Raw genomic sequence first — 25,373 nt, forward strand, 5'->3', positions numbered from 1 at the left:
GTTAGGTGAAAGGGATCTATTGGCAGAAATTGAATATAAAATAATCCTAGTGATGTTTACGCTACTGTGTAATAATTTAAATTGTATGAATTGTTATTTTCTCTACAATAGAAATGGGCCCTTTATATTTAAATACTTTATATCGGGAGATTTTTTTACAGTAGGCCAAACTGGACAAACCTTTGGAGTTGTTATGACAACTGTAGGCTACGACAGGTTCTCCATCATGTTTGAAAAGGATGAGGAGAATAAGCAGCAACATGCTTTTCCCCCCCACGTTGATCTGGAGGTTGTTCAGCTAGCGCCAGTCCACAAAGTAATGTTTCAGTTCTCTGTATTCACTGTTGTCCTCGCTTGTGATGAGGCCGACGATCACTAGTCTTTACAGAACTACTGCAGGTGACAGGTGGGTGAGTTGATGAAGAAGAAGTCTGCAGTATAGAGGGTGAAGAGGAATCAGAGCCAGAAACGTCCCTGTGGAGCTCCGTGCTGCAGACAGAACTGTCCAACACACAGTCCTCACATACTGGGGTCGGTTGGGATAAGTCAATTCAGATTATGACAAATTAATAACTAAATATACATAAATATATAAACGATAGTGCAGTGATAATGTGAGACAGTTTGTGAGTTGAACAGACTACCCAGCTGCCCACAGACATCTAGTCTTACATTTACGTTGTGTCTTTAAGGTCTAATGAAGTGAGTTTATTGTAGTTATCAGTCACTGCTACACTGTCCTGAGTTCTTAAGCCCAACTTTGCCTTTTGTGATGCATATATGTTAAAGACTGTGTGTGTGTGTGTGTGTGTGTGTGTGTGTGTTTGTGTGTGTGTGTGTGTGTGTGTGTGTGTGTGTGTGTGTGTGTGTGTGTGTGTGTGTGTGTGTGTGTGTGTGTGTGTGTGTGTGTGTGTGTGTGTGTGTGTGTGTGTGTGTGTGTGTGTGTGTGTGTGTGTGTGTGTGTGTGTGTGTGTGTTTACTCTATGGCATTGTCTCCACAGCCATAAACTGTGGTTACTCAGACAATATACTTGAAACCTACAATATATGACAAGTGTGGGAATGGAAACTGACCTGACTATAAAAGGTGGCTTTTCATAGATTACATTACATTACATTTCATTTAGCTGACGCTTTTATCCAATGCGACTTACAATAAGTGCATTCAAACCCGAGGGTACATACCAAGGACGACAAGAATCCAGAAAATACCATTTCTTCAAAGAAAGCAAAACTACAAAGTGCTATAAGTAAGTGCCATTTAAGTGCTACTAAAGTGTTAGTTTCAAAAAGTTGTTAGTGTTTTTTTTTTTTTTTTATTTATTCAAGGTAAAGTCGGAAGAGGTATAGACACAGACACTGGCTGCTCCTGCAGGTAAACACAGGAGTACTGTATGGATGATTGTGGACAAGACATGAAGAGTCACAGCTGGAGAAATGCTACGTGTGATATATATATGTGGGCATGTGTACGTCATAAATATGTCACCTGTTGTGTGTGTGTGTGTGTGTGTGTGTGTGTGTGTGTGTGTGTAGGCGAGGTTGGGCAAGCTAATGTGTCATTTCCTGAAGGAAAATGATAGCAGCTGATGTTACCACTTCCTTTGCAGCATCGTCAGCTAAAACAAAATTCTCGGTCACACAGACATGGACACAAACAGAATTACTAGTTTCATTAACCACAGTTTGCTATATACGGACAGGTGTGTTGCGGTCTCATGTGGTTGCAGCTCTTTTAGTTCAACGTGACACAAACCTTAGATGTTCTCAGCTGAGTTCCTCTTATCCCTACTGACAGATGGAAGTGATGAAACGCAACAGCTACATAGAATTCACGTGTTTTCGCAGGAGGTGCGTCAGTAAAAAATCTTGGAAATCAGAAGTATCAGAAGCCAGAACGTTACTTGTTCTATTTTATGACACATGACACACGGAGCTTCTCTTTCCAGCTTCTCCTTCCTCTTCTCCATCCCTATCCCCCTTCCCCGGAATCCCTTTGCTTTATCACCCGCAGATCCAGGGCCTCTGTGGCCGCACCATGGATTACGGTTTGTGGATCGCGCACCGGGGGTCGCGGTGTTGGATCCAGTGTGGCGGATTCTGAGTCATGTGGGCTGATCGTGGTGCTGGTGGCGGACCCTGTGTCGCGTTGGCATTGGGCACGGGCGGTGGACCAGGACCGCGGTGGTGGCTTGTGATGGGTCCTCCTGGTGGGCGGCGGTGGACGGTGACTGAGGACTGAAGTGGCGTCTGGTCTGGATGGTGGATCGTGGTCTAGATGGTTGCTGAGCATGGACTGTGCTTCATCAATGCTGCTAGAGACTTTGATTATTGATGATGTTCTCCTGCACGTGGCATCTATTGCACTTCTGTCCGTCCTGGGAGAGGGATCCCTCACATGTGGCTCTCTCTGAGGTTTCTACATATTTTTACCCTGTTAAAAGGGTTTTTTGTAGTTTTTCTTTACTCTTGCTGAGGGTTAAGGACAGAGGATGTCACACCCTGTTAAAGCCCTATGAGATGAATTGTAATTTGTGAATATGGGCTATACAAATAAAATTTGATTGATTGATTGAAGTACGTGGTTTTCACAGAATTCCTCAACACAGTGTGAGTAAAAAAGAGGAAGATGAGTATAATGTGGTACTAAGTAAATTGTTTCGATCTAGCTTGACAAAGACCCTGAATCCATCTCAATTGGCTAGGAGGAAAGCAGTTAAAGAATATACATTGCATTACATATATGTATACTTGTATTTATATTTGAGTAATGACGCCACTGAGGGATTCTTTCAAATACATCTGAGGGTCAAGAGATGTAAAAGTTAAGCTTTGCAACATTTTTCGTTGTCTATTCATTTTTTTGAGACACAGTCTAAAGCTCCCTGGTACCTGCCGTACAGCTGCCTGCCTCAACTCATGGTTAATGCAATAGTTACAAGAGAACATTACCAGGAAATCTTTATGAATCATAATGCTCTGATCTGTGTGTGTGTGTGTGTGTTTGTGTGTGTGTGTGTGTGGGTGTGTGTGTGTGTACACTCGGTGTGTGTATGTACACTCAGTTCCTATGCACATTAGTAAATGTCCTGATCCAGAGATAAGTGTTAAACTGTTCCTAACAGCTCTAACAACACAATGAGCTCCATCTTAACATATAGCCTGTCGTCTCCTGCCTCGCCTTACACAACGGGGAAGGTAAGTCTGCGATCCATTATCATCAGATTGGGTTCTACAATATAAGAGGTGCGGTGGACTTTGTCTTATTTCGAGAAGCTGCAGAGGAGACAAGTCCAGTCGATGTGTGAACTACATTCCAACACTTAACGATAGCAGAGCCTCAACCTTCAGGCTCCATCCGTGCCTTTCTGACCTGGAAATCTTTATGAATCATAATGCTCTGATCTGTGTGTGTGTGTGTGTGTGTGTGTGTGTGTGTGTGTACACTCGATGTGTGAATGTACACTCAGTTCCTATGCACATTAGTAAGTGTCCTGATCCAGAGATAAGTGTGAACCTGTTCCTAACAGCTCTAACAACACACTGAGCTCCATCTTAACATATAGCCTGTCGCTCCGTCATTATCAATTCCTTAAAATCGCACATGACATCATCTGCTTGCTACATGCACCACCCTCTTCTCATCGGTGTTCCTCTGCCAGCTCCTATAGGGCAATGGAACCTCCTGACTAACATCTGAGTCATTATCAAAGCACCCTAATGTTTAAACATGACTCAACTGCCCTAGGCACCAGGACAGACCTGGTGTCAACACTTGAAATGTCTCAACCTGTGTTAACCAGCACAGTCTTACACTGCAGAAAAAAACAAAAAACTGATATGAGTAAATATTTTTGATAGTAATCTAAAAAGATATCCGACTATATAAATATATGTGAGTTTTCTTCAATATCTAAATATTACAGAAATAAATAATATCAATTTGGTTTGTATTTATACAGAAGATTTCTAGCCTTGGTGATCTCTTAGAGCGCTTTACAGTACATTTGTGAAGTTCAGCATCTTGGCCAAGGACACTGCAGTGTGCACAATGGAAAAGACTGGGATTGAACTGCCGACGTTCTGATTAGAGGATGACCGCTCTACCCTCAGAGCCACAGTCACCCCAGTTTGAGAAGTCAGTTCAACAAGATACATTATATCTTATTAGATGGCCATGAATATAAAATGAGAGTATCTGGTAACGGTACAGAGTTTCTATGTATAATCTAATGAAGCTAATGAGAGTTAACAACAAACTTTGAGTAAATGAATGTACTTGATTGCAGTAAACTACCTTTAAACAAAAGTTATAAACCCGCAAGAGACATGTGGACAAACTTGTAAGACACGGCGTACTACCAATGAAAAACAGACACACATACACATGCATTCATGTAGAAGATCTCACACACATGATACACACTCAAAGGTGGACATGCTGTAGAGTGAGAATCAGGAGTGATGAGGTACACAGATGAGGCTGCTGCTGCTGCTGCTGGGGAGTGTGGGCCCTGCAGTGACTGTGAGGACAGGATTCACTACACTCCCACATAATAACTGCTTCTCCACAACGAGTCTGAAATGATATGATGAGGATCTGAAGCAGCAAGAGACACACACACAAACACACACACACACACACAGAAACACACTGGGAAACACACACACACACCACACCAAAACCTTATCCCCACTTCACACTATAACTGAACCAGTTCAAAAAAAGCCTTTTCAGAACTGGGCTTTTCTGAACCTAGTGTTTGTTACAGTGAGCTTGAAACGCAAAACACAACAGCATTATCTTCTAGTAGAAAAACTAGGTAGCTACTATTGGCTGCGAGAGACCAGGAACACAAGTACTCTGACTAGTTATAATGATAACAATAAGAGAGTAAAGTTATTATTAATGATAGCAGCAACGTATGTTATTATTATTATAATTTGGTGTTGGGGTTTTTAATTGTTGTTGTGTTTCGTCTCTGTATTTTGTGATGTGTTGTTGTGTTTTGTGATGTGTTGTTAAGTTTTGCACTCCAGGATCACCATAGTTTATGATGGAAAAGGTCCTAAAGAGGTAAAGTAACACACACAGACACGCGCGCGCGCACCAGAATCCACGCTGTTTCTTATCTGTCAATGTAAAAAAATGCGCGCAGCTAATTAATTCTCCACCAGTAACCCAGAGGGAGGGTCGGCTGCTGGTATTTCCTCAGCCACAGTGAAGGCGCTGTTACGCAAACTCGGACCTGATCAGTGACACTCGGAGGCGGTTAATGCAGAAAGTTTCCACTCGGGGAGGATGTGGAGCCTGCGCGCCCCAGAAGAAGAAGACTGGAGGAAACCATGACGCGCAGAGAGGGCTGAGCTCTGTCTGTCAGGGGGGAGCCAGACTTCACAGACACTTCGTCTTCACCACGTTAACACGCTTCTCATCCACCAGCGGCTTTCATTCCAGTTCCCTCTTGTTGCGTTGAAAAGAAAGTTCCTCAGGATGAAAGTGTTCCTGCTCCTGATCGTCTCCTGCCTCGCCTTACACAACGGGGAGGGTAAGTCTGCGATTCATTATCATCAGATTGGGTTCTACAATATAAGAGGTGCGGTGGACTTTCTCTTATTTCGAGAAGCTGCAGAGGAAACAAGTCCAGTCGATGTGTGAACTACATTCCAACACTTGACAATAGCAGAGCCTCGACTTTCAGGCTCCATCAGTGCCTTTCTGACTCACAAGTCAAAGGAGGGTTAGTTCCTCTCCTCTGGTATTTGACTGCCTGTGTCAGCACAACGGGATTACTCACAGCAACTGACTCCCACTCCTCATCTGTGGACGTCAGCTGGATGATATGTATCTAAACATCTGTCAACAGCAAATATCTCCACCTACTTGACATCTGAAATCACTCGGCTCACATATCTTGTTGCTGTGATGAGATCTGATGCTTCAGAACTTTCTGCTTCACCTCATTTTTGATCAAATCGGAAAGAGCAAAGGCCTTTCAGTTTCCGGGTGAAGTTTCGATATGGCTTGTTCTACATGTAAAGGGATTTTTTTTGGGGCGATCACCATGACATAAATAGCTGAGTGTGTTTTTTTTTATATAAAATGGAAATGATGTGGGGAATTCCTGTGTTTTAAAGGGAAAGGGCAACTTTGTGACGTAGTTTTACTCTATTAGGCCTACAACTGGTAGTAAAAGGTTGAGTGATTAAACAACATCCTGTTATGTCATTTTAGTCAAGACTAGAAAAGCTTCAGTCATGTTTAGACTAAAGCAGTTTCATATCTCTTTTAAAGACATGACAAATGACCGTTATTTTCCTCTTGTCAAATTGGATCAGGCGACTCGTCAGATAGCAGTGCACACCTGAAAGCGTGATGCCTAAGAGCACAGGACACCAAAACATACACTCAGTCTCAACATTACCATCAGTCCATATTAGGCCAAAAATGATATCAACATTACATTTTTCACTTCTGTCAATATTTATAATTATCATGTTAAAGGTCACAGTATCGTTCAGTTTAAAGACTGGTATTAACTCCTGAGTGAAGGCTGTGGTTTTTAAACTCCTCCTAATGAACAGAGAATGAAAACCACAATGATAAACAGCAAAACAGTTTGGAAATCTGAGTGAGATCAATGATGTGAAATACTCACTGTGCTTACGTGACACATGGGAATTCTACATTGAATTTTTGTTATATTGCTATTGATGAAAATTATATTTTGATAATTATTCTAATATATTTATTTTGCCCAGCCCTAGTCCCACTGTTTTTGATGGATAACCTCCATCACAGAAAGTCATAGATTAACTATGTCAACTAGAAATGTCACAAGCCCACTTTTACCACTTTTAAAAATGCTTAATTGGTGTGAAAGATTGTGTAAAAGATGAACTTTTATGTTACACAAAACCGCGCTGAAAGCGATAACATTATCTTGCTTGTTGTATCAACTAAACACTGCTGTCAGCTAGTTTCACAGGATGCTAGAGGGAAATAACGCCTAATACTTAAGCTACATAGTATCTCCACGATCAACTCGCAGTGATGTGTTGAGAAAAAAGCCTTGAATCTGTTACTTCCTATTCTAACAGAATAAACCGCTCATGAGCTGAGAGCCATGAAACCAACTGTTGCTTCACACTGTTGCCGAATAATGTAGTAATCTCCAGAAACACCCTGAACACGGAACTGGTAAACCCTAAACGTTGCTGAACTGATCCAGATGAGGATCAGGATATTGCCCAAGAGCCCTCTGACTGCAGTGAAACGTTCAACATGAAAAAAAAAAAAGAAGCATAAATTAATCATCACTGACTTTTTTTTTATCTCTCTCTCTCTCTCTCTCTGTCTATAGGAGCACCGAGGAGCTACGTCTACAAGTTTTTGAAATGTAACCCTGATGGCAACCAGGCCAACTGTGTGACTCAAGAGACTCCAGTGAGGCCATGGAGGGCAGACCTGCCGGACAAACTGCCCTCCTCAACTGCACAGTACCTGTAAGTATTCATGTGTTGTGTGCATCTCTTGAAAGACTTAGCGGGCTGGGGATGTGGGGGGGTCTTGTTTGCTCAGGGAATCGCTCAGGGGAAGGTGAGAGCTTCTCGGTAGCAGGGAGTTCGCTCCTGTGTTGATGTGAGTCTGCGAAAAAACAAAACCTCCCTCTCTGCTACACTGCTGTCAGATAAATGCAGACTTTAAATTTAGAAAAATGCTGATTCCGCTTTGGATCGCTTACTCTGGTTAACACAATCGAGCGACACACTATCTATCCGGATGTGCGCCTGTGTGTGTTTCCATGTGTTGTGTGTTTGAGAGAGTGTGTAAGTGTGAGGTAGGTGGCCAAGAAAAGCCAAAATAGAGGACGACGTGGAGGGAGAGAGACAGAGGGGACAGCGGAGAGAGCAGGGAGGCTGGAGCTGGAACAACTAAGGCCTGAGGAGTTCATGGTCGGGTTTGCACTCGTCCAGAGCACAGGGGTCGAAGTTTATGAAGTGTAAAGCAGAAGAAGTTGATCTGTGGACAGTGGTGTTTCATTTCCCTGTAGTTTGAAATGACAATGATGAGAAAAGCTGTTCCGTTCTCAGCACAAACCGGAGATGTTATCCAGATTGTTTCAGTTATATCGTGATGGTTTTATTGTGTACTTATTTAAACTTAATCCAGATTATTCAAGGGAGATTTCTGTTTAGCCTATTTGCAAATCATAAAAAGTTGTAGTAAGAAATGAAAAGTGTCATAAGCTAAAAACTGAAAGTAGTCTGTTTGTTTGTACGCAACGTTACACAAAAACAACAGAACTGATTCCCATTAAACTTGACAGAGGGATGTGGTATGGGTCAGGAAGGAACCCATTACATTCTGGGGCGGATCCAGGTTTTTCCTTAACACTATGAGGCCTTTCTTGACCTTTTCACTGTTTTCTCAGAGAATAATGAATGGATCTTGGTGAGAAATCCGACATGTTTAGGGGACAGTGATTTGGTGCAGATCCAAATAAAAATGTGGATCTAGTGAATTTAAATGTGGCTTCATCGGGGGTCTGCTCGGCCTCGTCGGAGGTATGCGCTCTACTGAGTGATATTGTTGTTTTATTATGTAGTCATTTAAGATTAATCTAGATTATTTAAAACAGAATCCTGCATGTATTTCTATATGAATGTCCTGAAAACAAACAGAAAATAGCAGGTCTAAAATTAACAGTTACATTTGCTGTATTATTATATTAACACACATCCATTTCTTCATAATGCTAGTGTGTGCGTGTGTGTGCGTGTGTGTGTGTGTGTGTGTGTGTGTGTGTGTTTGTGATAGGGACTGGTTATCTCAGAGGAGTTTCTGGATTATATTCAATATATTCAGTTCAAAGTACTTGAACTGAATATATTCCCTGATTTATGACTGCTGTTGACTCACCTACCTCTGAGTTATATTTAAAACGTCAACATTAACATGTTTTGGTTGCAGCAACATTTGATATAAAACAGAACAAAATAGATTGCATTTGGCTGAACTCTTCTCTTCTTCGGTGCTATGCTATTCGGTGGATTGTCACAAATTGTTAGTCGTAGTTAATTCACCATTATTATATTTCCAGGACATGTGCATACTTTCATGTCTCTGCCTTAAATGGTTAAGTATCGTATGTTTTTTCATTGTCTTTTTAAGTTTGCCCATGACCAACTCCACCTAGAGACAAGAGCTGAGAAGGAAAGGCAATATAGTTTGAACCTAAGAGGAATTCAGACCATTTTTATTTCGACTCTCAGTCCACATTGTTCCATTTAGTCTAACTTGAAACCTTCAAAAGAGAGACCTGTTGGAAATAATGAGCCAGTAAAGAAATACATATGTGTGTGCATGTGTGTGTGTGTAGCACATATGGTATGTGTAAAAGATGTTAACATGGTTCTGCTGACAAAGTCTGTATCACAGTCTTTGTCTTAGCCCGCAGTTTCCCCTTTTATAGTTCCTCTTATCCCACAGTTAATGACCTCGGATCTTTTTCAATAAAGAAATAATCATATTTTACACAAGCTCAGTTAATGTTAGATGTTGAAATCACACAGTGAGATTCGAGTGGGTTTAAGGACCTCTACCATTATATAGTGTCCACATGTGTAATGTCAGTTAGTAGAGCGCACACCTTTACCAAGTGTAAAAGTCCCCGTATGAAACCACTTGTGGAACATTTTGGATTATGTTTTAATGACTTGTTTTAGTCCACATAAAATACGAAATTACAAATATGGTTATCTCACAATTACACCACAATAGTACTTAAATACTTGAATTCAAGACCACAATCCTTTGAGTATGAAAAGAAATATTTCAAAATTGTAATATCAAGATTCAACTGATGTCTCCTACTTTATTCAACAGCCCAGTCTCAGTGATGCTGCCACATGACACCTGTCTTGAGCTTGTTTACGGTGAACACAGAGAAACTCTCTCCCTTCAGCAAATGAATGTAAAGTGTAAAACCTTACACTTTGCACAGTGACAGTAACATTACCACATTTGAGGACGGGGCTTAACACAACGTTGGGTGTTGCTGCATTAATGTTTTTTACAGTTACTCAACTCAGGTTGAAATTGTTTGTCCAAAAAAGGAGAGATTATTTATTTATTATTTATTTACTTTACTAGGTTTTTTTCATGTTGGGTCTTTTCTCTCCTTTTCCTGATCATACCTTCCAAACCGTGACTCTCCTGTTTCTACTGTGTTTCACTTTTAACATGTTGGTTGGTTTGTCAAGTTTTTTCCAACATTTCTTCAGCAAGTTTTTAGGATAAAACCTTGGCTCTCAATCCTCCTGATGTGTGACTGCTGATTGTTCTAATATGAAAGTAGAAGCCTGGTGGATCTCCTGCTGTTTAACACGATCATTTACGAGTCATTCATAATATTTAGTTTTCTAGATAGACTCTCCTTCGAAGGGGTCGTAGTAATTGTGGTTGCCAGTTGAATCCCTCAGTTACATATTCCCCTCTAACACAAGTGTCAGACCTATGTGACACATAACTACAAACACAAAACAATAGACCACAAGCAGCGGACCTCCAGGCGTCACAGCCCACTTCCTCTCAACACTTCCCTCCTGCTTCCTGTCGAAGGCGAGCTGCAAAAAGGGAGGAGGGCCGCTGCTGCTGATGATGTTTTTAAACAAGCTCAGAAGGATGCAGGAGACCAGATAAGCGGCCAAGTAACAAAACAGACATTCCATTAGAATAACTTTCATTTTCCAAGTAGTTTCCAGGTTCATTCACTCACTCTCCCCAAACAGCCGTTACACTGGTGTTCTTCTTTGACTATTTTCCCTCTGGGCCTGTTTGCAGTGTAATGTTAAAATTATAACAAGCTTCACACAACCATGTCATTGAATTTAGTTTAGTAGCATTCAGGAAATGGTTTGGTTCACAGATGACAGATGCCACCCACCTCGTAGGGCTCACGAATACACTTTGGATGTAATTTGTGATCTGAAGTTTGGTTTCATGGCCGAGTCAATTTCAGAGTTTGACAGTGGAGATCTTGTATATGAGTGGTTTTTCAAAAGGATAATTGGATTGTTTCCTCCGTCAAGGAGGTCGTAATTTCCCCCCCTGGTTTGTTGGTTGGTTTGTTTGTAACCGTGAGTAACTGCAGATTACCACGAAGCTTGGCGGGAGGATGTGATGTGCGGGTCATTACATTTTGGTGCGGATCCAGATCAGGGGCAGAACACTGTGAGATTGGGTGTTTTTCAACATTTTCGTTGATTTCTAAGAGAACCTTGATGAAAGAAATCTGACATGTATATTGAGTGTGTGCAATTTGGTGCAGATCCAAATAAAAATGAATTAATTTAAATTTGGGTTCCTAAAGGGGCTTTAGGGCTTTGGCAGAGGTATTCACTCTACTAGGTGCTATTCTAGTCAAGTATTTTATATGTTCTAAAAAATATCTTAAAAGCTGAAATACAAAACTGTCCACAAATTTAAATACAACAATTGTAATGTGTTGTTGACAGTTTTTTGTAAATTTGTCATCTCTTTCCTTTTCTGAAGGGATTGCTGTTAGAGTCATGTCAAACTGACATCTACAACCTACTAAGCTCCATCAACATTTCTCAATATTTGACTTTCATTCTGTTTCCAGAGAGGCAGTCCCTGTGGAGGATGAACGCCCTCCAAGAGAGGAGGGAGAGGGGGAGCTGCCAGTGATCAGTGGGGAGTCACCTCAGCCTGAAGAAGGTTCTGCAGGTTATGAAGGCTCTGCATCTGAATGGCCGTTCGTAGCTGACCGGGCGTTTGCGAGTGCTGAGAGTGAGACAGGCTCTGGAGAGTCCTGGACAAAGAGCGACATGGACCTGTACAAAGGTAATGTTGGTTTTCTTCTTCCTCCCCCATTTCTAGTTCTCCGTGTTTTCTGCTTCTGTCTTATCTGTCCTTATGTGGCTGTTTGCAGGAGGAGATAAGAGGAGCATGAGATGGTTGCTGCCCAGCAGGTCTGTGGTTGGTGAAGCAAAACCGGAAGAGCAGGAGCTGAGAGACGACCACCTTCTGCAGCTGTAGGCTGGACACCCACCCTCTCACAGGCACACACATAAACACAAGGATAGTGTCTATTTCATTTCCATCTTATCCATTCAAATCAAGTGAATATTGCATCGCCACCTAGTGGTGGAGAAACTCTGATTTAAACTGATGATCTCTTTTCATTCTCAGTACTGTTGATGGTAATTATTCTCCTCAGCAATGTATCTGCCATCTATCGGCAGTGGCCAATGTTTGTGCTTTCTTGTGAAAGATGTGTAAGTTGGAAAATGCTTTTAAATATACATTTTTAAATATGATATCAAACAATTGTAATAGCAGTGCAATAAGATGGCACCTTAGTCGATGACTTTAATCTATGCAAATATGGTTCAAAGAGCTATTTATATAATTTAATCCCATCCGTGTCAAATGTTGTGACACTTATTTGTTTTGTAGCTTTTCCTGGGAACTCCTGGTCTGCAAAGTTGAACGAGATAATTGTGCAAACCAAAACCCCTCAGGAATGAATTTACGCAATCTTAACCACTGTGATCTGGAACATATTCTAAATATATATTATGTATGCGTTCCAACACGCTCTGTGTTGTCTAATATGCATTTGAAATTCTTCTATTAATAAAGGATTTACAACAACTCTATTCTGTCCTGTTTGCAGTGTATCGTATCCTAACTCTGTTATCAGCTTTTGAATAAGGATTTAATGAGATGATGCTCCTCCTGTCAACATGAGAGAATGTGTTTGGATGCCGTATATCCTGTTGCCTCTTTATAGAAAATTGGAAATAATTTGACTTTATCAATTTGTGTTGTATCATATACTTGTTTATAAATGGTGATATGTTGCTGATAGAGCGTGTGCAATTTGCGCCCGCTTGATTGAATTTAAGAGGACCTTGGCAGAGAAATGACTTAAATGCTAATTTTTATTCCAAAATTAGCTTATCACAGATAGGATTATATTGTAATTGTTAACATACAAATTTATTGTCAGGAAAATACCAGGAATATCAGGTAAAATATCATCATATTTGGGGTTTAAAAAAGTGGTTTGTATTTTTAAAGTAAGTTTTCAAGATGAACATCAATCTTTGTGAACTTTATAATATATAAACATTTTCATAAAACTATAAAAGATAAAGTCAATGGTAAAGAAAATATTAAATTCAAAATTAAATGTTAAACCCAAATGTAGAATCTACGTGTAAATGTAGAATATAAATGATCAATTCAAATCCAATCTTAATATCTAAATGGAAGTATCAAATCTAATTTTCGAATATGAATAACAGTTGGCCTAGTTATAATTTATTTGATTTACATTTATCAGACATGAGGTAACTTTAAAAAAATCTTTTGGAGCAAAACAAGATGACATATTATTGTTATTTCCAGTTTTACAATCTGCCCCATACAAGAAATGTGAGAAATAATAAATTTATAAACATGAAAGTCATCATCATTCTTGTGTCATCTGCTCATCCAGAAGGTCCTTATATTTATATATACAAAGGTTTTTTCGACTTACTCGTGCTATCATCCTGTGCCACTGCACTTAACTGCTGCTGAAACAACTGAATTGTGTGGATCAATAAAGTTTGATCTGATCTTTGTTGGATGATAAATGTTTTCAAATATTATGATGACATATTATTTGTTAACCGAAGTGGACTCAAGTGCGTCAACCAATATATCATCGAGTGTAAATAATGGTATGAGCCTTAACAATGCAGTATCAGGGTGTATTATTCATATTAATAAGGGGTAAAGGATCATTAACGATGAGTATTGATAAGGAGTATTATAAAGGGGAATAATAAGGAGTATTGTCATATGGTCCCCGACTCTCCTTCACGCACATGACCCGGGTCACATGACGCGGAGCCCCGGTTCCACCCCCTGGTCCATGTTCACTCACAGCACGGAGCGAGGCTGTTAGCTGCTAGCTGTTAGCTTCCACTGTCCAGACGGCCGACATGGTGAGTGTGAGCCCGGACAGCAGCTGCTCGGACATCGTAGGGCTGAACCCGCTTGTTTATTTGTTACAGACCGACATTGAGCTGAGCTCCCGGCTTCTCCTGCAGCTAACTCGTTTAGTTCAAGCTAACAGCGAAGCTAGCTGGCTCGGAGGAGTCAGGAGGCCCCTGCTCCCTGTGGGTCTCTGTGGTGTTGTGACTGGTGAGCAGCTGGTTCATAACACCACTGTGCTGGTTGAAAGTGTCGGATAACTGAGGTTAATGCAGCTTGTGTGTGTTTATGATACAAACGCGTTTGTTTTTAGAGATGCTACAGAGCTCCAGTCAGTGAGACTGTTAGCCCACGTCTCTGGTTGTCTCCGTGTGGAGAAGTTGTTGCGAGCTGATGTGGTATTACAGCAACAACTCTTTGTGACATATGTCTGAAAGATGAGCAAGTTGATTCATTTAAACAACATATTTAACACAACGCTGACTTGTATGCAGTGTCATTGTGTAGCTCTGTAAGTTGTTTTCTTTTGTAGCTTCCTGCCCAGAGTCTATTCTATTAATTTCCTGTCATGGGATGTGATGAATTCAAACATTTCCCACGTGTCCCCCCGGGTGCTGGTCTCTCCTGACGCCTGGATGATCGGGCCACTTCCTCCTGGTTAGCTGCTGCAGTATGTTCATGGTTTTGTAGCTGTGGTATGTTATTGAGTTAGTGTGGTAAATCATTGTTTTCTTTCTGAATCCTGTCAGAGAGTGAGGTCAGTTTCAACCTCAGACTGTGATGGCCACACCCTTCAGTGACATTCAAGTCATCACTGTCCTCAGACAAGTGTGTCAACACCTCCTTCAGATTATAATAGATAAACGTGATGTGTCAGCCTCTTGAATCAAGATAGCCACATGCCATTGTGATCCTGGATTATCCCGACATGCCTTTGTATTTGATATGTTCATATTTATTTAGTTTGATTACATTTCATTTGTCCTAGATCCCTTATGATATCAAATGTAAAGCATCTTCAACAAGTATAAACGTCCGATACCTTAAAGGTGGTCATTGGCATCGATCACTCTGCTTCAAAATGTGCTGTTGTCTTTTCTTTGGGGGGACAAAATGTATTTTGTATTAACTGTGATTTTAGGCTTAGTCAATTTATTAGTCAAACAACATAACCAGTTAACTTTGTTGTCTGTGATGCATTTTCTTTTTCCAGAGTTTCCTGGGAGGTTTGTTTGGGCCGGTGTGTGAGATAGATGTGCTGCTGAACGATGCCGAGAACAGAAAGACTGCTGAGTTGAAGACAGAAGAGGGGAAAGTGGAGAAACACTACCTGTTCTACGATGGAGAGTCTGTGTCTGGGAAGGTAAACTGGGTTACATGATTTAAAAAGCAGACTGCAGAGGTTTAGGAAGGGATCCTACAAATGTGCTTTCTCTTTATGGATTAATTAACAGAACTCAACCCAACAGGACCCATTGGAGGGTTTAAACAAAGTCTGGCTCAGGTCAGGTTCGGTTTTGTTGGCTGGTCAATCAACTTCTTTTATACACTCAGACTGCGTGTGCCTGTAACCAGTTGTATCGTCCGGCTCGGGTTTGGTTCAGAGACATCTTATAGAATGTCTGTCGGGTTCAGTTTGTTTTCTCCCTGGGCTTCATCAGGTTTGCAAAGAAACTTGTGGCCTTCGTCAAACTAAAAAGTAGCATTTTGAAAGCGGTACTGGTCTTGTTTTATCTTAAGAACTCTCAGGCTGCCTTTTTATCTGCCAGAAACTGGAGGATGATGCAGACACTCGCGTTCACTCCCTAACTTGGTCTTACAGCCGCACCATCTTTCCTTGGTTAACCACACTCACAAACTATCAAGGGACCTTTTTCAGAATGGCATCAGTATCAAATAACAGTGGCGAAGGCAACATGAATAACAAATGACTGCTTGTACCTGACCTAGGATGAAGATTATTTCTGATACTGAGCTAAGATGATCGACTGAGATCATATTTCAAAATGAAAACGTATCATTGAACGTAGCATTGGTTAGCAGATACTCAGCTTCTCTGTCTGTGGTGGGATCCTCTATTCAGCCATTTATGAACTCCAGTAAAATCCGGAGAATTGGCTACAGAGTTTAACTGCAGTCTGACTTCACACATGCACCACCCAGCGGAAAATGTTTTCTGCACAGACGCGTTCACAACGGCATCAAATCCTCCAAGCTATTCAGGCCAGACCTGGAGCAGTGTGTGCAGCAGGTCAGGCGGTTGAAGTCAAGAGATACTGCGGAGTGTCTCACTCTGACATTAGCGCTCACACCTGCACCTCCTCCAGAGAACATACAAAGGAACTGCTGAGCATGTCGGAAAACAACTTTTGAATGAGTCCTATGGGAAATTTAGGTTGTTCTGATGTGTTTGCAAGATCTGCTCTATGTTGTAACAATGGATAGCTTTTCCTTTTGGGGGGGGGATTTGTGTTCTATATAGAGGGTATGTACTGTCTTTTCTTTTTCATATTAAAATGTTATTAAATTGGTTATATTGTCAAATTTCCAGATGTCAACATTTCTTTTGTTTCATTCTTGAGCTCATGAAGTTATCCCTCGACAGGTGAATCTAAATGTGAGGCAGGGAGGAAAGCGACTCGAGCATCAGGGCATCCGCATCGAGTTCGTCGGACAGATAGGTGAGCATGATAAAAGTGATGCATTCACCATTATCTCTGTGTTGTCGCTGTACTTTCATGTCTCTTCTTAGAGGTGTTGAAGAGACAGCTGCTATTTATAATTATGATAAACTAACCTCACCTCTTTACTTGCTTTAATCTTTGTAGGACAGTCAGATAGATATATTCTGATTAACATTTAAAAGCCCTTTAATTTCTATATCAGTATGCTTCTTAAACATTTTCAAATGCTTATGCTTTGTAGTTTAAAAACTGCTTTTCAACATTAGGATTTACTCACGTGGCTAAAAGGTTTGACCGAGCATGATGTCATCATGTGCAGCCTTTCTATAGCAGAGCTGAACTCTCCTCAATCCCTCCTCCATGAGCTGTTTGCTTTTAAAGCTATAAAATCTTTTGAGGTTTTGCTTTGAAACGACACAAAGACTCAAACTCCACTCTGCTGTATTTCAGAGCTCTTCTCTGATAAGAGCAACACCCATGAATTTGTGGACTTGGTGAAAGAGTTAGCGCTGCCTGGAGAACTCACTCAGAACAGAAGCTACGACTTTGAGTTCATGCAGGTGGAGAAGCCCTATGAGTCCTACACTGGAGCGAACGTCCGGCTAAGGTACAATCAGAACAATTTGACATAAGGAAAGCTGCAGCTTCTGATATATTATCTATCACGTGGATGTATTATATTATCTGTGTTTCCTTCTGATACATTTTCCGGACAGGCAATGAACTTTGTTGTTGAGTATCCATGTTCAATCTTATAGAAGTAAACAGTCTGCAGGGCTGCCTTTCTCTAGCTCATCTTTTACTGCTCTCCCTCCAGGGGGCGACAATGAGAGAACATTACAGCAAGGACCAATAAACATATTGCTGGTATTGATAAATATATCAGATGTGCTGGGAATATAATTATTATAATAACAATACAGCATTACTATCATTTCAATTACAAGAAAGGCAGCTATAACAAATAAACAATTTAATATTCTGGACTCTTTGAGTCAGGTGTGTATGTATGAGGGAGGAAATACCTAGCAATGGATTATTATCGTAGCTGGACATCATGTTCATCACTGTATTGGTCTTAAAGCTTGTTGTGTCGGTGTGCTCTTCTTGCAGGTATTTCCTCAGGGTGACAATAGTTCGTCGTCTGTCTGACTTAGTGAAGGAATACGAGTTAATTGTCCACCAGTTAGCCACGTACCCAGATATCAACAACTCAATCAAGATGGAGGTCGGCATTGAAGACTGTCTTCACATCGAGTTCGAGTACAATAAATCCAAGTGAGAATCATTTTGCTTTAACTTCTCTATTGAAGTGAAAACCTCAAGTCGTCAGTTTGTGCAGCTTCTTTCATGTGTCTCTTTACAAGATACCACCTCAAGGACGTGATTGTTGGGAAGATCTACTTCCTGCTGGTCAGGATCAAGATCCAACACATGGAGCTGCAGCTCATCAAGAAGGAGATGACAGGCATTGGTAAGAGTCCACGATAGCCATTTGTAGAGATAAGCTAAACTTGAGTAGCATCACTCTGTGCCTGCTTCAAAGCTCAACACATTTGAGCCTTTTCTGTTTCTTAAATGCTCTGATTGGTTTGATGAATGTGTTGGTCCTTCTTGTTAGGTCCCAGTACTACGACTGAGACGGAGACTGTTGCAAAGTATGAAATCATGGATGGAGCTCCAGTTAAAGGAGAATCAATCCCCATCAGACTGTTCCTGGCAGGTAAGAGCTCTTCACTCACTGCTGCTGACATGATGCAACCTCATGTCCTCACGGTTTCCATTTCCCTCATAGCGGCTCGCTTCCAAAAAACATTTAAATCGGCACATTACAATTCAAATTTTAGTTTGAGTGACAGCCTATCACATCTTCTGCTTCCTTACAGGATATGACTTGACAGCCACCATGAGGGACGTCAACAAGAAGTTCTCTGTGCGCTACTTCCTTAATCTGGTGCTGGTGGACGAAGAGGATAGAAGATACTTTAAACAACAGGTAACACACTCGTTCACACAGCTGTGGCGCTCTTCATCAGTGAGCTATTATCTTACTAACTGTACTTTTCCCTGCATTTATGCCTGTGCCTTCTTGTGTAGGAGGTCGTTTTGTGGAGAAAAGCCCCAGAGAAGATTAGGAAAAGAAACTTCCATCAGCGCTATGAGTCGCCCGAGCCCCGAACCCAGCCGGTCACTGCAGAGCAGCCAGAGATGTGAGCGCGATATCATGAACTAAGAACACACACAGACACACCCCAACTCTTCACTGCTGAACAGCCAGAGGTGTGAGAGCTGCCCCAATATCTCCTGGGACTGAGACATGTCTGTATCCATGAATACACGTAACATACCTTCAGATATCCCCCCTTAAACCACCTCACAGCTTCTGATGTGAGCTATCCTGCCACCACTACCCCCCCACCCCCCAGGACTGAAACACTCGCATACAGATGCAAAAGTCTGCTGAATGCGAAATATCAAGGCAAGAGTGCAAATCTAACCAACCCATGAAAGGAACAGTGAGGCAGCTGCTTTGATCCAGGCGTCTCGGACTGAAAACGCACATGCTCAAACGGACACACACAACCACACACACAGGGGAAGCCATAGAGTTTCCGTTTGCTGAATGAAACTGGAGTAAAGACAGAAGAGATGTGATATCTACACACGCCTTTTATGGCTTTCTTCTGCAACAGGAGCTTCTTTCGGTTGCATGTTTGGACGGCACTTATCCAGGAGGTTCTCCGGTATCCTCCCTCCCAACCCCCTACAAAATGATGCGTTTCTTTTTATCTGTATGGGCTACCAAGTGATTAAGTGCACAAGTCATGGGGATCAGCTTGAATACACAACATGACGGCCTGAGTCGGCACATGAGCTCTATATTTATACACGATACACGAGTTTGAATAATGACACCACCGTGCTCTCGCTCATCCTTACGCTGCTGCTAAGTTTTATTTAAGTATGATGCAGCAGTCTGCTCACTGCTCGTTTCAAGTCAAATCTCAACTTAATTTTCAAATCCACTTTGGTTTCATACAAAAAAGGTTTCAACTCATTGCCAACATTATGAATTCAGTGTCATTCATTTCATAAAATTATGAGAGTAAATTACTATTGTATAGAGCCGCCACTAATCGGAGAGAGAGATGTGTGTTCTCATTGAGTCCGTTAAGACAGAACAGAAAATATATTTATTTGTAACTCGGTGGTGCCCGTTCACATTAATAGATGAAAGAAATGCATTGTCTTCCATTTCTGAAATGTAAAGCTTAAAACAATTTGAGAGGTGATGAAGTTGCCGGAAAACTGAAATTCTGTCTTCACCGCACGATTAACGATTTATATTTTCAATGGAGCGATGAAATGATGCTCGCCACCATCAGCAGACGGCAGTTCCACTGTTGTCACTTTCACCTTTTTTTTTTAAGCTGGTTTGTTAGACCTAGAAAACTAATGTTATATATGACTCATGCCTGCTGTTGTAAGCACTGCAAGGCGTGCAGCATCAATATACTGTAAAATCCAATTAATTTCCACTGTGATGCTCAGACCGGCAGTTTAGGTCCAGCTTTAAAGAGACACTCCTCCACGCACATGGTTTGGTGGTGTAACCAGTCCGATGTTCCTGGTCTATTTGCCCGTACGCTCTGATCTGTGGTCAGTTTTGCATGTTTCCCTTTGGATGCTTAACTCTGTATAAAGGGGCATGGAAGCTGAAATGAAACATCACTCAAGGGAAACTTCACCACCGAGCTCTCCTCACTGTAATGGAAAATATACTGTCATTTATATATCACTACTTATTTAAATTGAATTTACTAATACAATATGCTTTTTCTTTTCTTTTTTTGGACGTGCAACTCATGCTCCCATAAATGTCTGAACACTCAGAGCTCAGTTTTTCTTCGGTTCCTTCACGCGAGTGTTAACCTTTGTAGTTTGATGTTCCTTTGTCTGGGGACAGTGTTATTTATTTCCAGTTATTGCTTCGTATCTCTGCCTGTCAGGTTGATCAGATATGTTTTCTGTCTTTCTGAACACGGTGCAGGTAGGGTTTGTTGGGTGTTCTTTAAAAAGTAACGAAGAAACACTTAAATGCCAAAACTCTCTGCCCCTGTCTTATCTACTGCATGTATCTTTACACGATGTCGAATCATGCTGTCAATGTGTGTGTGGGAGTGAGAGAGACAATGTGTGTGTGTGTATATACACCGAACCCAATTATATATAGCTTAAAAAAAAACAGTGAATAAAGCAAATTTATACTGATTATCTTGTGCACCCTTTTTTTGTGTTCATTCTTTGTTGTTAACGAATATATCTCTGTGTGTTGTTGGATATTTAGTTGACAATAACATGAGTTTTCCTCACAGGGACCAGATCCTTTATATTATAAAATTAATTAAAGGCTGCACAGCTGTTCAGTCAGTAGCGATGATCAGAGTACACTGCAGAGAAGACTACTTCACATATTGTGGAGTACTACAGGGTACTGCTGGGTTACTGTCCTCAACACATTCAAGGCTACCATCAACGCCCTCGACATGTACTTTGCTCGTGGGACAACTTTTACATTTTTTTTTTTAGGGAAACAGTTTAGTTTTCACAAAGATCAATATCTGCAGTTTGAAGTTTATGTTTAGCCTTTTGCCTTACTCTCTCTCTCTATATATATACACACACACACACACACACACACGTGTTTGTACATCTATCTCTGTGAGGACACTCATTGACATACACACACCTACACAAACAAAGGGGTGAAAACATAACTTGCTCTTGACTTTTATACTGTAATAAATCCATATATTCAGACCGACAAAGACAGGACAAAGTTATGCAGAATTGTATCTATTATTATTTGGATGATTATTATTAGTAGTAGAATTCAAATGTTATACATTATTTACATTGTATATATAATTGTGTAACATGCACAAAGACGAGTGTGGGCTGGGGTGTGGTTGAAGGGTTGGTTTAGGGGTGAGGAGTGGGACTGGGAGGTGGATAAAGGTTACAGGCAAGGGAAGGGGGGGGATGGGAGCAGGGGAAAAGAAAAGGGGAAAAGGTTGGATGGAATTTTTAAATTATTGTGGGAGAAACCACCTTATCCTATTATCTTTGGCTGAGTCTCACTTTTAAGGTTTGAGAGTTCATATCTGCCCTGCTCGCTCTCCTCCCCCTCACTGTCTGGTCGTCTTGGTGTGACTCTTCTTCTCTTCCATCCATTGTTTGTCCTCTTCTCTGTTTGCAGCTGTCTCTCTCTCTCTCTCTACAGCTGCTGCAGGTCTGGGTGACTTATATCTTGAGAGCCATATTAGCCCTCTTTCAGAACCTGTGCTGGTTTCTGCAGTGCAGATGAGGCACACTGGAGTCACTCGGAGGTGTCAGTGTCGCCATACATGCACGCTGTAGTGTCCCCCAGTCAGTGTGAACACACAAACTAGGTTGAATGATAATTGTGAGTGATGCACAGGAAATATATCCAGAGTCTATACTAACATATGTCTGTGACATTGAGTGTCATTCTCTTTTCCTGCTTTAGTACTTTTCATACTACCCTGCTTTATTGTAATGAATAGAAGGTATGGCATAATGATGTGTTTTATATTTGTTCATGTTTCGAAACATTTTGATAACCTTGTTAAGTACTTGTGTGACCTTATACGACATGTCTGTTTCATGGGGCAGCCGGATATTAAGATTTCATCTGGATGATATATGAGACGATTATGAGACGAGAACCACAGCAGAAGAGGAGACGAGGTGGTCTGTACGTCCACTAAATCAATCGAGGCCGAGTTTGCGAGAACATGCATCTCTTGTTCGACATCTGAGGGATGTTAACGATGAAATGCACTTTGCAAATTTCCCGTATGTCAGCTGGCAGCTTTGACGACCTTCTTCGTCCTGTGGAACCACAACTGCCTGGCCTACACAGATTAGGATTAAGATTAAGATGCATTTATTAGTCCCAAACACATGCACAGGAAATTTAACCTCTGCTTTAACCCATCTGGTGCAGGACACAGAGCAGTGAGCAGCCATGTACGGCGCACTGGAGCAGATGTTGGGGGAGTAAGGTGCCTTGCTAAGGGGAAAATCCACTTGGATTTCTGGACAGATCAATCCAGGTTTCGTCTTTTTGTTGGTTCTCGGGGGAATTTGCGTGGTGGCTGGCGACACCAATCTGTCACAGGCACCACAGATATAAAGGTGCTGTTATGGGTGTGAGGAACGACTTGATGCAGTTCTTTCTGACGCCTGAGAAGGGGTTTCTTGGCAGAACGACATACTTGGCCCAAGATCTGGACCTGAAGATCTTACCTGATACGCTGGCTTTTAGAATTTTAATAAGGAAATCTCAGCTGTCTCAAAACTGGTTCGGTGTGTTATTTGCTCCTTACTTTGCATACAAACATGGTGCAAAACACAAACTATTCAGACAACACTAGAGTACTAAATACAAAGAGCAAAGAAGCAGCAGAATGTGTTGGCATATGATCAGCCCTGTTGTTTAAATAGCAGGCTGTATGAACTCCTATACAGCTGCTATAGGTGTGAGAAAAGATGAAATTCTTTGACGCCAGAGGGAGCGGTCCTGAGTTCCTTGACCCAAGAAGACCTGATAACGACCTGGTGATCCTACCTGTTACATTCAGGTGAATTTCATACATCAGACCCTAATGTCACATATCAGCTTGGCTCCTGGCCTTTTGTCTATGTAGAGAGTCATCAGACATGGTTCCTGGCTTCTGTTCTCGGAGCTAGAGTTATAAGAACCTGATAGTTGGCTTTTGTCTACAGCCACGACAAGATGGTAGAAGCCAAAAGGTATTTGCATCCATATGGCCCTGGCCATTGCCCCATTACGAGCCTAAAACAGTATATACCTTCATACCTGATGACCTGCTACGCTGACTTTTAGTCATGTAAATAACTATTTACAAGGTGCAAAGAAGCAGCATAGTGTCTTGGCATATGATCAGCCCTGTTGTTTAAACTGCAGGCTGTATGAACTCCTATAGTTGTGAGAAATGAATTGATGCTGACTTGTAGCCATGTAAATAAAGAAAATCCCCAACTGTTGAATTTAGTGTTTTATTTATAACAAATGTATAAACAAACAATAATAACAAGGTGCAAAAAAAGTACTATACACAAACGAGGTGCAAATAAGTGATATAAAAAAACAAGGTGCAAAATAAGTAATAAAACAAGGTGCAAAATACAAACTATAACTATATACTATACTAACTATGGTAACTTGAAACACAAGGCCCCTCATCGGGCTGGTTAAAATGCATCAGTTTCCATACCTGAAACATTAATTCCTGTTGTTTGTCTTTGGGCAGATTCTTTGCCATAACACCCATGTACTGTCCCCAGCATGAGAATTCGTCTTCTGGAGATGGACGAGGTGCCACGGCCACAAAGGTCCTGTACAATTGTTGCCTGCTCTCCTCGAGCTTAGAGAACACTTCGGTTATGTAACTCCGGTCTTGCTCCATCCGTCTTCTCCTCTTCTGTGAACGACGACATGGCGTGAGCATGGAGGCTGGAGGGTAGGCAGCCAGCACACGAGGAGAGGACTCAGATTCCGAAGTGGATGACTCAGGGGAAGACTCGGATTCTGAGACTGATGACTCGGGGCAGGATGGCTCCGGCTGCTGTTCATTATAATAAAAGAAGAGACAGTTGCTCTGTTAGCCATATGATTATTGCACTTGACTACAATGATGAAAGTTACATAACTGCATTCAGTACATCAACAATGTGAGCACTTTGAGAACTGGCAGTTGGTCTTTGTTCGGTGCATTTTGTGTTTATGACCAGGAGCCTGCCGAGCTGTGGGATATTGCCTATATATTTTCTATTCTAAATCCACTGCTAGTGTGCCAACTGGCCCACAAACAGTTTGGTCTTTTAGAAATTGCAAAACATCTACAATGCAGGCTCATCTCTCCCGTATTACGTTCTGCAACATGTTGAAGCCTACAACGACAAGTTCTATATGCAGTGTGGCTCTCCCACTCTGACTGCACTGCTAGCTCGAGCACAACCAGGCTGTTCAAAATGAAATATTTACCTTATTGTCGTAGTTTGACGTGGTCTCACTATGCTTTATGTGTGGCAACAACCACGACCTAGAGATAAAGAAAGCAGGGTACTTCTGCCCCTCTGCATCGTCACTGCTGCCCTCTGTGGTGTTCTTGACCCGGACAAATCGGTCCCGAATCCTCCTCCATCTCTGAATGCACTCTTGCACATCGAGACCGAAGGCAGCCGAAATCTCGCTCCTTGAGTTCGCGGTCATCTGTGCGTCCTTGTAGGTGCTCGTGGACTGGTTGTATAAGTGCTCGTACCTCCGGAACTCTTCCACTAGGCGCTCTTCAATGTTGTTGTCCATAGTAGAATCGTGGTTGTGTTTTCGGTTTGAAAATGCCGGTATTATTATATAGGGAATGAAACAGGAAGAGGGAGGTCGTTCGGAAATGATTTCGTTAGCGGACCAATCACAGCCAAGGGGTATCCCTTGGCTCTCCGACATGCCGACGGATAGTTACAAAAATCAGAGGTGTACGTAGAGCTCTCCGAGGTGCTCGGAGAGGGGGTTCCACGTCGGCGAAGTGGTTCCCATGTGTCCGTCAAAACGGAGTAGCATATAT

The 25,373-nt window shown here is 41.6% G+C and overlaps 3 protein-coding genes across 3 annotated transcripts; 2 read left to right on the plus strand and 1 right to left on the minus strand.

The window, feature by feature from the left end:
- The first annotated feature begins 5,342 nt into the window (after positions 1 to 5,342).
- Positions 5,343 to 12,685, plus strand: srgn (serglycin). The gene is made up of 4 exons (XM_062386897.1): positions 5,343 to 5,549; positions 7,365 to 7,506; positions 11,649 to 11,869; positions 11,958 to 12,685. The coding sequence occupies exons 1-4, from the start codon at positions 5,495 to 5,497 to the stop codon at positions 12,062 to 12,064; spliced, it is 525 nt and encodes a 174-aa protein (XP_062242881.1). The 5' UTR covers positions 5,343 to 5,494; the 3' UTR covers positions 12,065 to 12,685.
- A 1,210-nt stretch (positions 12,686 to 13,895) lies between these two features.
- Positions 13,896 to 20,971, plus strand: vps26a (VPS26, retromer complex component A). Its single transcript, XM_062386898.1, has 9 exons — positions 13,896 to 14,025; positions 15,228 to 15,377; positions 16,620 to 16,695; positions 17,149 to 17,305; positions 17,812 to 17,976; positions 18,066 to 18,172; positions 18,320 to 18,421; positions 18,585 to 18,694; positions 18,796 to 20,971. The coding sequence occupies exons 1-9, from the start codon at positions 14,023 to 14,025 to the stop codon at positions 18,910 to 18,912; spliced, it is 987 nt and encodes a 328-aa protein (XP_062242882.1). The 5' UTR covers positions 13,896 to 14,022; the 3' UTR covers positions 18,913 to 20,971.
- A 2,978-nt stretch (positions 20,972 to 23,949) lies between these two features.
- Positions 23,950 to 25,132, minus strand: LOC133958731 (uncharacterized). Its single transcript, XM_062393676.1, has 2 exons — positions 24,794 to 25,132; positions 23,950 to 24,374 (listed from the first exon to the last, which is right to left on the minus strand). The coding sequence occupies exons 1-2, from the start codon at positions 25,112 to 25,114 to the stop codon at positions 23,958 to 23,960; spliced, it is 738 nt and encodes a 245-aa protein (XP_062249660.1). The 5' UTR covers positions 25,115 to 25,132; the 3' UTR covers positions 23,950 to 23,957.
- Positions 25,133 to 25,373: the final 241 nt, after the last annotated feature.

Source organism: Platichthys flesus, chromosome 1, assembly GCF_949316205.1.
Source record: "Platichthys flesus chromosome 1, fPlaFle2.1, whole genome shotgun sequence".
In the NCBI taxonomy this organism is placed as follows: Eukaryota; Metazoa; Chordata; class Actinopteri; order Pleuronectiformes; family Pleuronectidae; genus Platichthys; species Platichthys flesus.